Source organism: Lithobates pipiens, unplaced genomic scaffold (assembly GCF_037356315.1).
Source record: "Lithobates pipiens isolate NorthernLeopardFrog02 unplaced genomic scaffold, aLitPip1_a1.2 Scaffold_16, whole genome shotgun sequence".
Lineage (NCBI taxonomy): Eukaryota > Metazoa > Chordata > Amphibia > Anura > Ranidae > Lithobates > Lithobates pipiens.
This window is the reverse complement of record NW_027507748.1, coordinates 316,179,622-316,191,695: the sequence shown is the minus strand read 5'-3', so window position 1 is coordinate 316,191,695 and position 12,074 is coordinate 316,179,622. Positions and strand designations below refer to the sequence as shown.

The 12,074-nt window shown below is 44.5% G+C and overlaps 1 protein-coding gene across 1 annotated transcript in view; it reads left to right on the top strand.

Moving 5' to 3' along the window:
- PTH (parathyroid hormone) overlaps window positions 1-11,544 on the top strand; it is a 96,779-nt gene extending 85,235 nt beyond the window's left edge. Inside the window, exons 2-4 of the mRNA XM_077484587.1 lie at window positions 3,410-3,510; window positions 10,232-10,375; window positions 11,260-11,544. Coding sequence (XP_077340713.1) covers window positions 3,419-3,510; window positions 10,232-10,375; window positions 11,260-11,521 — 498 coding nt within the window. The 5' untranslated portion in view covers window positions 3,410-3,418 and the 3' untranslated portion in view covers window positions 11,522-11,544. The remainder of the gene's footprint in view (window positions 1-3,409; window positions 3,511-10,231; window positions 10,376-11,259) is intronic.
- The last annotated feature ends 530 nt before the right edge of the window (window positions 11,545-12,074 follow it).

Sequence of the window (12,074 nt, the reverse complement as noted above, 5' to 3'; positions counted from 1 at the left end):
GGACCAGCAGACTGGACTCCAAGACTCAGGAACAGACGGATCCTTACCCCACACCAGGCAGGTCTATCGGGGGCATCTAACAGGAACATATTGCGGGATGTCGAACACCCCGTGACTGGGACCCCTCACTGGGCTACCCCGGTCCTGGAACCAAAACAGACCACACGGGCCTCACGAACTCCTCCCCTTTTACCATGTGACCCACACTTCTTAAGTACCCCTTCCCAGACTCCCCAACGGGCCCTGGCACTCCCACTGATTGGTTCCGAGAAGGCTGATACCTAAAACATCCAACCAAGCCTAGTTCTAGCCTGTCATGTGCACCTAGCCTGTCATGTTCTAGCCTGTCATGTTCTAGCCTGTCATGTTCACATGACCAGGCAGAACCTCTAACACAGCCCGGCCAGACTGAAGCCAAGGCCAACCTATGTAATTAACCCTCAGAACCCCTACTGTTCTGAGGCAAAAAAGAAATTTACATGCATGTGACATTTTGTTCAAAATGTCATCCGCTACACACACAATAAAAATTAACGCTTGTCTAGCTGATCTAAAGCAGCCTTTTTCAACTAGGGTGCCCATGCACCCTGGGGTGTCTTCAGGTTTCTTCAGGGGTGCCTTGGCAAAATACCTAAAAATTGCCCAGAAATTGTTTACAAGTAAGTGGGGGGATGAAGCCTGTCTTTTTATTAACAAAGCCAAAGGTTTTCATGGTTTACTATTACAACCTTCTAGCCACTGGGATCACAACAATTAATGATGTCATTGATTAATAAGGAGGATGTTTGATGCTTTTTTTTTGTCCCTCTCCGTTAGCACTGCAGTCACATTAGCTGAGTGAGGGAGTAGAGAAACATTGGAATACTAATCAGTACCAGTGTGCAAAGGTGTGTTTGCTTTGGAAGAATAAATGACCTCTAATATTGGGTGTCCTATGTGTGTAAATGTTGCTGTGTTTTCCAAAATATTAGTTTTGTTTTTTACATTTTAGAAAGGAGGTGCAGAATTTTAAAGGGTGTCTTGACTGGAAAAAGGTTGAGAAACATTGTTCTAAAGGAAACCTATGATTAACAAAATTTGCAGGCTGCCAATGCGTGACCTTCTTATGAAAATAACATTTGCCTGAATGTCAGGCTAATCAAAGGGCTTCAGTACCTACTAATTTTCTGACCAAACACAAGTAATCAGGTCAGAGTTTCTGACTTTGTTTTGACTTAAGGCTGGGTTCACACCGCTGCGGCAGCGAGAACCGGATGTGATTCGCACCGCACTGCAGTGCAAATCACATCCGATCTCTGTGCGATGCGAGTTCAGCCATACAGATAGTATGGCTGAATTCGCATCGCACCCGCCTCAAACTCGCACGGGACCCTTTTTTGGTCCGCAGCAGAATCGGATCGCATGGGTGTTCACACCATGCGATCCGATTCCTGTCCGAGTTTGCAGATCGCACTGCGATATGCGAACTGATCTGGGGGTGTCATTAACATTTCACTGACACTCCCAGCAGTCCGCATAGGGCAGTGTGAACTGCCGGCGGGAGGCATGCGATGCGGGAAAACGCAGCGGATTTGCGGCGTTCCCGCATCGCTTCAGTGTGAGCCCAGCCTCAAGGAGAAGTTTGGGCATATAAAAAAACCAAACATCTATAGTCAGCTCAAATCGATGCTGCAGCTGTCCCATGCCTGCTCTGTGCCTGAGAACAGTTTGATCACACAAACGTTGATTGCGCAGTTCTTGGCCTGCTCTAAACGAAGAGCAGTGACTATCAGGCATCATTCTCTGCTGCGCTCCTCCAGTGGTTACTGGAGCGCTGGACTGGAGAGGGGTAATGCACAGCTGGCTTCAGGCTTTCAGTTGCACGCTAAGAGCCGGAGCCAACCAGAAAAAATGCAGCTAGGTGGATCCCAACAATATGGTCAGGATCCTTTCAGACACTGTAGCAGCTCTGCCACATCAGCAGACAGCAGGCATCAGCCAGCTATAAGCTTACTCTCAGTCACAGGAGAGCAAATGTAAGTGCACTCCTGTGACCCAGAAGAGAAGTAAGGCCAAAAAAGCTTTGACAATACTTTTCTTTGAAAACCCAACTGAACTTTGATTTTAAGTCCACTAAATACATTCCAGTTGAATCAAAAATAAAGGTGTGCAAAGCTGTACAATTGTTTTCTTTAGATAGCCTTGAAGATAACAGCATGCTGATGGGAAGGACCCATGTTTTTATGTGTGGAAGCAGTGGGTCTCTCTGCAAAAGTCTGGCATGCCCCTGCGGATACAGATTTAGAGCTCTCCAGCATGAGTTTTGCTGATTGCAGAACTATAGGTCATAGGACTCATGTACACTGCTGCTGGTAAACGGACGTTTAGGAGCACTTGGGTATTTTTTTCAACTGCCCCTGAACTCTCCTCTGTTATCTTATTAGTACATGTACACAAGGTCATTTTTAGTCTTTTCTAGGCAGTTGAGTTTAGAGGCTTTTTTTGGAAACACCAAATGCTTCCAAATGCGGCTAAACACGTTTCGTTTACAGGTTTTTTTTTTTTTTTTTTTTTTGGTGATTTAAAATAAAAAACGTGGGTTACTATCTGTCAAGTTAAATCATTCAGAAGCCTGACTCAACAGCGGGTGTGTCACACTTCTTTAGAGAGACCATTGCTTCCACAGCAAGGCTCCTTCTCTACAACCTACTGGTAAGGGACAGGCTTTTCCAGTCAGGGTGTGGCTGCTTTCCAAAGGCCACACATTTTCCATTTTTATATTTGTATTTCAATTTTTTAAAAGTTTTCAAAAGTTCAGATTAATTTGCTGTATACTTGTTCTAGGTTTTCAATGAGTTCTGTCTCAGCAGGTTGGATTCCCCTATCCACTTCTATTGTCTGGATGGGGGCATCTGTATGTTTTTTTTTTTCCTTCAACCCGCTGACTGGACAAAAAAAAAAGAACCCAATATATCTTTGGCCAACCTTAGTGATTTAAGCGATTTTCTTTCCTGCAACACAATGGCTATAACAGCGACTAGCAATGATTGCATGTAAAATCTGGCAGGCTATTTGTAACCAAGTTGATCGATCATTCAACTTGAATACATTCAGCCTGTCCATACATGGTTCAAAACTCGTCCGGTCCCTGCTGAACCGGCTGAGATTCAAACTGTCTACAGACGGCTTTAGCCACACGGCAAGCTCAAAATAAATTAGATCAATATAACACCCAAGCTACTAGCAGAAGGAGGTCAACAACAGAATTATATAGCTATATTTTGGAGGAACAAGGTGTGGTGTCAAGGGTGGTGGTGGTGGTGTATGATAAAAATCATTTTGGATGGATTCTTCTATTTAAATTCCAGCATATCATCCATCAGATTTATAAAAGCATACATTTTTCTGCTTTTGTCTTCTGATATTTCAGAATCAAGAGATGTTCCTGTCATTGAAGTCTCTACAAGTGTTGATCTTCCTAGGAATTTTCTGCTTCAGCTATCTTCTTGCTTCATCAGCGAACAACGAAAAGTAATGGTTTTATCCAGTTTACAAGCCTTTTTTTTATACATTTTTAATTAAGTTAGAAGAAATTTTATCATTTCAAAGCTAATGTGTTGGTTAGTACTTTTGATCCTAAAGCCTACTGCCAGTCAAAACATTTTGTTTAGTTTTAAACAGTGTGGAAAGTTTAGAACCCCTTTCAGACCCATCGCCACTGGGAAGATTTACCTTTGCTTCCTGTCAAGATGTGATGGGAAATCCCATTACTGTGGAAACACTTTTTTTTCAGTAAAATGGGTTTAGGTTATAACTTCTGTCACATTGTTATAATTGTCTGTCTTACTATCCCAGTGACAACTATTCCCCTTATTTCTTGTCCTGCCATCACAAGGGCAGGGAGTATGGTCAACTACTTTTAACAAAGTCAAAGACAGAAAAAACAAAACTTAAAGTTATCTGGAACAAAAAAAGAAACGCAAATCAAGAAAAAAGTTTTGGCTTGAGTTAAGCTATATAATTACAACATGCGGTAGATATGGTACATATTTGTATTATGCTGGCCATACATGCAGCAATACAATTATTCAATAATATATTATAAGTTCAATGAAAGAATCCTATCTGTAAATGACTGATTGCAGTACCTACTTCAATTCAACCAAAATCATCTTCTTTTCATGTGTGATGATGGATTGTTTTCAAACCAAATGTCTTCTTAAACTAATTATTTCAAAGGACTAATTAATGGTATCTGCTATGTGCATGGCCAACATTACAGCCATCTTTGGTCGTGAAGTACATAATTCACACACATTCGTAGACATGTAGCACTAACCCCCGAAGGAGCTGCTGGTTATTTCTGGGCTTACCGTTACCCTCCGTTCTCCTTGTTGCACATGTAGGGGATGTCCAGTGGTAGATGGCCCAGTAACTTGAGACTGACAATATCCACTTGAATGGATTTTATTTGCAAAACTCAGACAATTGAACAGTCTTTCAACTTGGGATCAGAGGGTTGGAAGGGAAATTCAGGTTCTCCTAGTATCAAAGTCAAAAACACAGTGAAGAACTTGCTTAATTTCATTGCATCCAGAGAATAGCCATTCGCAACTGGATGATCACAGGTTGGACAGTCCCTCTCTCACAAGACCTAGCAGCCAACTTGGTGCTTACTCAGGAATAAGTCTCTGCCACAGACATTGTTGTAGAAATGTACAAGATAATGTCTCTGCCATAGACGTTGTTGTAGAACTGTAGGAAAACTAAGCTTTAGAACACTTGTAGGATACCTGGATCTTTAAGCCTGCTTGGCGATATCCACAAGACCGGATTCTCTTGGTTACTTCAGGCCTTCCAGGCTCCTGCTAAGAAAACCAACCCGTACGTGGTGTTCTTCTGAAGAGTCCTCCCCTGGAATGCTCGACGTACACTGGGTCTCTCCCGAACCAGAGACGGCACCCAACCACCTCAGAATCCTCCTTTAGTTTCCTTGCCTTGGGCTAGCCAGCTCCAAGGCATTAAAGTCAGGTGGATCCACACCCCAGGCCATAGCCTTCCTGGGGGCTGGCCAGGAGAACCAGGACAATGTAATCAGCACATCATACTGGACCGGAACCCCGAACCACGTGACCTCCGCATCTTATGTACCCTCTCCCAGAAGCACAGCGAGAGTGCCACTCCCACTGGGTCGGGCTCCGAGAGATAGTAACTTAAGCGCCTGACCAGACCACAGTTCCATGCCTGCCAGAAGAGACAGTGCCCCCTGTGGCTAGGCTGAACACCTCACAGTCCAGTCAGACTGATGCTGAGGCTTAATTTAGATAATTACACCCAAACCAAACTGCAGTTTAGGCAACTTTAATTTTAGAAAAAACGCATAGCGAGTGCTCTTCAGGAGCCGCCGCTACAGACATAATAGCTTTAAAGAGGAAGTAAACCCTGATGGGTTTACTTCCTCTTTGTCTCCCTGCAAAGGTAAAGCATAATGAGCTACTATGTATCGCATAGTAGCCCATTATGTGTCACTTACCTGAAACAGGAGCCAGCAATGTCACCGCTGTCCCCTGTAGTACGGAGCGTCCATCTTCTTCCGGGTATCACTGCTCCGGCCACTCACAGCGCCAGAGCAGCGATGACGTCACTCCTGCGCATGCGCACGGGAGCCGCCACTAACGGCATATCGCCGCTAGAAGCGACATGCCGCTAACGGCAATAGTGCGCCTGTCTTTTAGTAAATATCTCCTAAACCGTGTAGGTTTAGAAGATATTTCTTGGACCTACAGGTAAGCCTTAATCTATGCTTACCTGTAGGTCAATGTGGTTTGTAAGGGTTTACAACCACTTTAATGCTGAAATTTAGCTAAAAAGTTACATTCCCTACAGCTTTAGTCACACCATTTATTTGTACCTGTCCTCTTCCCGTATCTGAACTTCTAACACTGCAGGGGTTTTCATCTTTAGATCTTCAGGCAGAACAGCAGTACAGATGTTCTGAGAGACACGTCCTCTCCTCCCACCCTCCATTGTAAAAAAGTTATTTAATTGATTTTCTGCTTGTAACACCATCTGTGTTTGGGGAGGTGGGGGGGATCTTGTGACAGATCAGGCTCTCACTGCATTCGCAGATCATGTTACAAATAGAGTATTCAGTGCAAAATCTTTTCTCAATGGAGGAGAGTGTAGGAGGGGGCATGTCCCTGTTGAATCATTTGTACTTCTGTTTTGCCTGAAGACCCAAAGCTGTTAATGATGAAGCTTAGAGACAGGAAGAGGACAGACAATCCTGCATAGTAGATTTCTCTAGGATCTAGCTGCATGGACAACAGGGGACATACTTTATTACAATGAATTACTAATTGATATAATTAAAGCTGTAGGGAATTATTATTATTTTTTTTAGCTAAGTGTCAGAAACCTTGAAATCAGAACGAGGCAGAAGTACAGTTAAATCACCCTAGTTTAATAATGAAAAAAATTATGAAATAAAAAGAACAAATGTAGCCAAAACATAGCCAACATTCAGTAACCAGAAATGATAGTCAGATAAGCCAGAAGTCAGGGATCAAAATAGTGGAACAGAAAGCAGGATCTGGAGCCAGAATGTCAGCAAAGGATATGAGTGTTGCCTTGGGAGTTGGGTAACTTCACAATGAAATCCATAGACAGGTGGGTTCATGGCCTCTCTCCATTGGGTATGGGTTGTAGGAGTCCCACTGGAAGGTGTTGTGGAGTCTTATTCTGAGCACACATGGAACAGGCAGCTAGGAAGTCAGTTAAATCAGCACATAGACTAGGCCACCAGAACTGTTGGGAAATGTCTCAAACTAGTTGATTCTTCCCAGGGTGGCCAGCTGCCTTGGCAGAATGGTAAGTCTGGAGCACGGCAGTACGAAGACTCTCTGGGACAAAGCAGCAGTCACAACGTTTCTCAGGAGGAGCATGGACCTGAGCAGCAAGAATTATGTCACCCAAAGGAGAAGTGAGGCGAACTGTAGCCAGAATACAATCAGGAGGAATCACAGGAACCAGAACCGACTCCAACTTGGAAGTGGAGGAAAATTGTTGGCAACAGTTCTTGTACTCTGTTTGATGGACTTGAGGCACTTGGCAGCAGAAGTGGAGCATGCAGGAACGTCAAATACCCTTTTAAAGGAGGCCACAAACTCAGGGTAGCTCAAGACCACTAGTTTTTGTGTCTCCCATAGAAGGTTTGCCCAGGCCAAGGATCTTTCTGAAAGCAAAGCTATCATGAAACCTACTTTGCTTCTGTCTGTGGGAAATGCCTGGGGCAGCATCTTAAAGTATATCTCAACTGAATTGAGAAACCCTCTGCATTGAACTGGATCACCCCCAGGCATAGCGGAACGGAACCAGGCATACCTCTTATAGAGGTAATACTTGAGTGCCTGCACAGAGACTGGTGCAGCAGTAGGGATGGCCTGCAACTAAAGTTATACCGGAGCAGCCACAATGGGAGATTCCAGGTGAGCCGTGCGACTCAGGAGCATTTGTAATGCCATGGCAAACTGACCCATGCGGTGATCTTGCTCATCCAATCTGGAAAAAATATTACCAACAAGTGGATTGACTGTATCTTCTGAATTTTTGGCCTTCGCCTACTGTCAGAAACCATGAAATCAGACCGAGACAGAAGGACAGTTAAATCACACTAGTTTACTAATAAAAGTAAAAAGAACAAACGTAGTCAAAACAGAGCCAAATTTCAGTAACCGGAATGGATAGTCAGCCAAGCCAGAAGTCAGGGATCAAAGTAGTCTTAAAACAGGAACGCAGGCGATAGTTTCTTGCGATGTGACCAAGGCGGCAAATGCAGAGCTCCTCTGGACTGGACGGCTTAAGTAGGCAGGACTCACAATTGGGATCATCAACAGCTGAGTAACTGTGGAAAGAGATGGAAGCTAGCAATTAGCCGACAGCTGAGCGGCCAGCTCAGAGAAGGAAGGGCTGGGCCCAGCCATGACACTAAGCTTTAATATCTTCACAGCCTACAATTGTAAGAAGACAATGCTCTACCACTGGTGGAGCCACTATGTAAATGGAAGATGCCCTATGTAACCTGGCTCTCCTGTTCTTAGCCATCTTTGCAAAGAACAGGAGAGCCAGGTTACCTCTACCAGGAGCATTGCTGCATTGTGTGTTGCCGAACAGGTTCCAATAAAAAGGAACAGGCTGGAAGCCTACAGTAGGGAATTAGCCTACATTTCAGCATGGGACCTGAGTTAAATTTTATATTACTCTAGGCTGTAAATATACATTTGTAGATGATTATCTCGACCTAATTAGGACCTTACCAGCTTGATCCTCCTCCGTTCTTCACTACCAATGCTAGAAATAGGAGCATTGCTAACACAATTGCATCGCTCCCAACTGTCTCTAATTTCGAGGTACTGTCCCTGGTTTTGAACAAAGATCCTCTGTCCCTCATTCCTTCTCATTTGTTCCTCATTTTGGTCTGATGCATATACCTGTATATAAAATGCACTATTTACCAATCAAATAGTGTTTAACAATGCTAAACCTTTCATCTAGTTTCTAAATCCCGGGCACCTTCATTCCGGGACAATACAGTGTCCCGGAATGAAAAAAAACAGTGACCACCAGATCAGTCCGCTCCGCGAATTTGCCTGTCTGCCGCCGCGGCGCCACCACAGTCACACTCACTTCACTCACTTGCATCTCACGGTCACAGCACAGGAGGATGACTCGTCATAGGCTGGCAGTCTGGTTGCTAGGCTAGGGTCCGCCCCGCATCTAGCAACCAGTGACGTCAGCTGAGGCCTGAGGGGCGGGCTGACAGGAACTGGTCTGGCACTGGCAGTCAGTGTGGGCAGTGCACCCCCCCTCCTCCCCGCAGGCCGCCCGCACAGTACGTACGTACCCCAGCCAGAGTGACGCCACTGACGACTCAGGGACAGAGTGCCATACTTAAATTTGTCTCCTGAGCAGCCAACCAGCTTGAGTCTCCTTGTCTCAGAGTCCTCCTCCAGAGTCCAGGCTCCTCCCGCCCACGAGGTCCCCAAGTTTGCCTGCAGTGATTTAACAGAGATTGACAAACATCCAGGAGTCTAGGTTAGTGTACTATTCTGCTGCTGTCCCCCTCCCCTTCTATTCTGCTGCTGACTGTCCCCCTCCGTTCTTCCTCTGTGTCCCCCTCCGTTCTTCCTCTGTGTCCCCCTCCGTTCTTCCTCTGTGTCCCCCTCTGTTCTGCTGCTGTCCCCCTCTGTTCTTCATCCGTGCCCCCCTCCGTTCTGCTGCTGTCCCCCTCCGTTCTTCCTCCGCGTCCCCCTCCGTTCTTCCTCCGCATCCCCCTCCGTTCTTCCTCCGCGTCCCCCTCCGTTCTTCCTCCGTGTCCCCCCCTCCATTCTTCCTCCGTGTCCCCCCCTCTGTTCTTCCTCCGTGTCCCCTTCTGTTCTTCCTCCGTGTCCCCCTCTGTTCTTCCTCCGTGTCCCCCTCTGTTCTTCCTCCGCGTCTCCCTCTGTTCTTCCTCCATGTCCCCCCCTCTGTTCTTCCTCCGTGTCCTCCCCTCTGTTCTTCCTCCGTGCCCCCCCCCTCTGTTCTTCCTCCGTGTCCCCCCCCTCTGTTCTTCCTCCGTGTCCCCCCCTCTGTTCTTCCTCCGTGTCCCCCCCTCTTGTTCTTCCTCTGTGTCCCCCCTCTTGTTCTTCCTCCGTGTCCCCCCTCTTGTTCTTCCTCAGTGTCCCCCCCTCTTGTTCTTCCTCCGTGTCCCCCCTTCTTGTTCTTCCTCCGTGTCACCCCCCCTCTTGTTCTTCCTCCGTGTTCCCCCCTCTTGTTCTTCCTCCGTGTTCCCCCCTCTTGTTCTTCCTCCGTGTTCCCCCCTCTTGTTCTTCCTCTGTGTCCCCCCGTCTTGTTCTTCCTCCATGTCCCCCCTCTTGTTCTTCCTCCATGTCCCCCCCTCTTGTTCTTCCTCTGTGTCCCCCCCCCTCTTGTTCTTCCTCCGTGTCCCCCTCTACACATTGCATACCACCTGTCTAAACTGGTTACCACTGTTTACTTTTTTCCCTAAAAATTGGCAAAAAAAAGTATCAAAAACCATCTTTTTTGGGAGGGTGCAGGGGGGGGGGTGTCCCTGAATGGCCATTAGGAAATGTGGTCACCCTATAGTAGTGTGTCTAGGCAATTGCATCAGTTCTGATTGATCTACAGGCATAATGGCAGTGTGAGATATCACAAAGTTTTTGTTTAACTTCTGTCTACATTTTGTTTATTATAGAGAGAGATCAGTTGCAGAGACTCAGCTAATGCATGATACAGGAAAGATGATTGAAGAAATAAGTCGTCAAAGATGGTTGCAAAGTTTACTGGATACCATTCACAACCCAGGCCGAAGAACGCATTTGGTGTTGAGACAAAATAAGTAAATTAATCAGTAATATACTTGCACCAACTATATACAATGAAATAAAATGAAAAGTATTATAAACTGTATGAAACTTTAAATCAAATGGCCAGATGAGTATATACAGTGATGATCACATGTACTATACATAGTTAAATGCCATTAATTATCAAATGCAAAGTGAACATTCAACTTCCATCAATTATACAGGAAAATCATCTTATGACTGAAAGCAATATGTTGGCATATACAGTAAGTCTAAACATATATCTACATTCTGTGACCCTGATTTGGTAATTTTCCTCCAAAATTAAGAGATAGTCTACTTCAGCTATAGCCCAACTTCATTGCACAGTTCAAGATTCTTAGTTGGGTGTTGGTTCACACTAAGAAAAATCAGGAATGTATAACATTCCATTTTCCTGAGTGTGACATACATTTGCTAAGCCTAGTATAGCAAGAGTAACTATAGAATGGCACCACTGGTTAAAATTACTTTTATAGGGACTGACATAGAAGGTGTAGAACACTGGTGTTCAAATTCAGTTGTCAAGGGGCACCAATAGCGCATGTTTTCCCACTACTGGATAGAAGCAGTGCTGCATACATTAGTAACCTGCATTGCTAATTATCTTACCTGTGAGACTGTGAAGAGGACTAAATACAGCCATTATGGTGGCCATTAAGAACTGGTGTTGACCACTAGCATAAAAGCTACACTGAACATTGTCCGGTGTAACTTAGTAAAAGCTTCAAGCAGCCTAGAAACATTCTCAGACAGGCTCGTTTTTCTGGCATGTGTAAGTCATCAGTTCAGGCTCTATCAAATGAATCATAAGACAACACCGTACATCACAATTCACTTGCTTCAAGAATAATAATTTTTACCTTTTATTTTATAGAGAAAGGTCTGTTGCTGAAGCCCAGCTAATGCACGACAAAGGAAAGACTATTGAAGAAATAACTCGCCAGAGATGGTTACAAGGATTGCTGGGAGCTATTCACAACCCTGGCCGGAGAGAAGCCACTCTACTGAGGAACTTACGACGGGAAGTAAATGGAGCAAGCTATGAAGAACATCAAAGGCTTAGTGTCAATAAAAACAACCAGAACCTGCAATACAGAAACCTAAATACTGCACACAGTAAAAAGATATCTGAATAAAAATGCTGGGAATTAAGAGATTAGTTTGTTCAGTGCTACATTTAGACTGAGTCCATGTTTCACCTTCATGAATGCTGACATTGTGGTAGTGGTTGGTTTGAGGTTCACAATGGACTTAGTATAACAAAATCAATTTCACAGTTACATCCACATCAGCTTTTTTTTTGGTAATCTTAGCATAGTTGCCTTTTTTTGTTTTAAGTCAGTGAATTAAAGTAATATAAAAGCACAATTCTGAAAATGGATTAAAAAGATCATATATTATAAACATGATTTACAGCTTGGGGAATATTGCTTCACATGATAAGTACTCACAAACCTATGGGTGTGTTTTAGACTAAAGACTACTCCCTGGTACATACTTTACAGGAGACCACTCATGAGCTGTGGTTTATTTCAGTGTTCACATTACTTTACCCATTCCAATAATCATAGGAAAAGTAAACTAAATTACTTGAGCTTCAGTTACCTTTTCAGCTAGTGAAAAATTGCAAGCAGGCCTTTGTGTGAAATGATTTCACAATTCAAGAAGCAAACCATGGGAATTACTGGG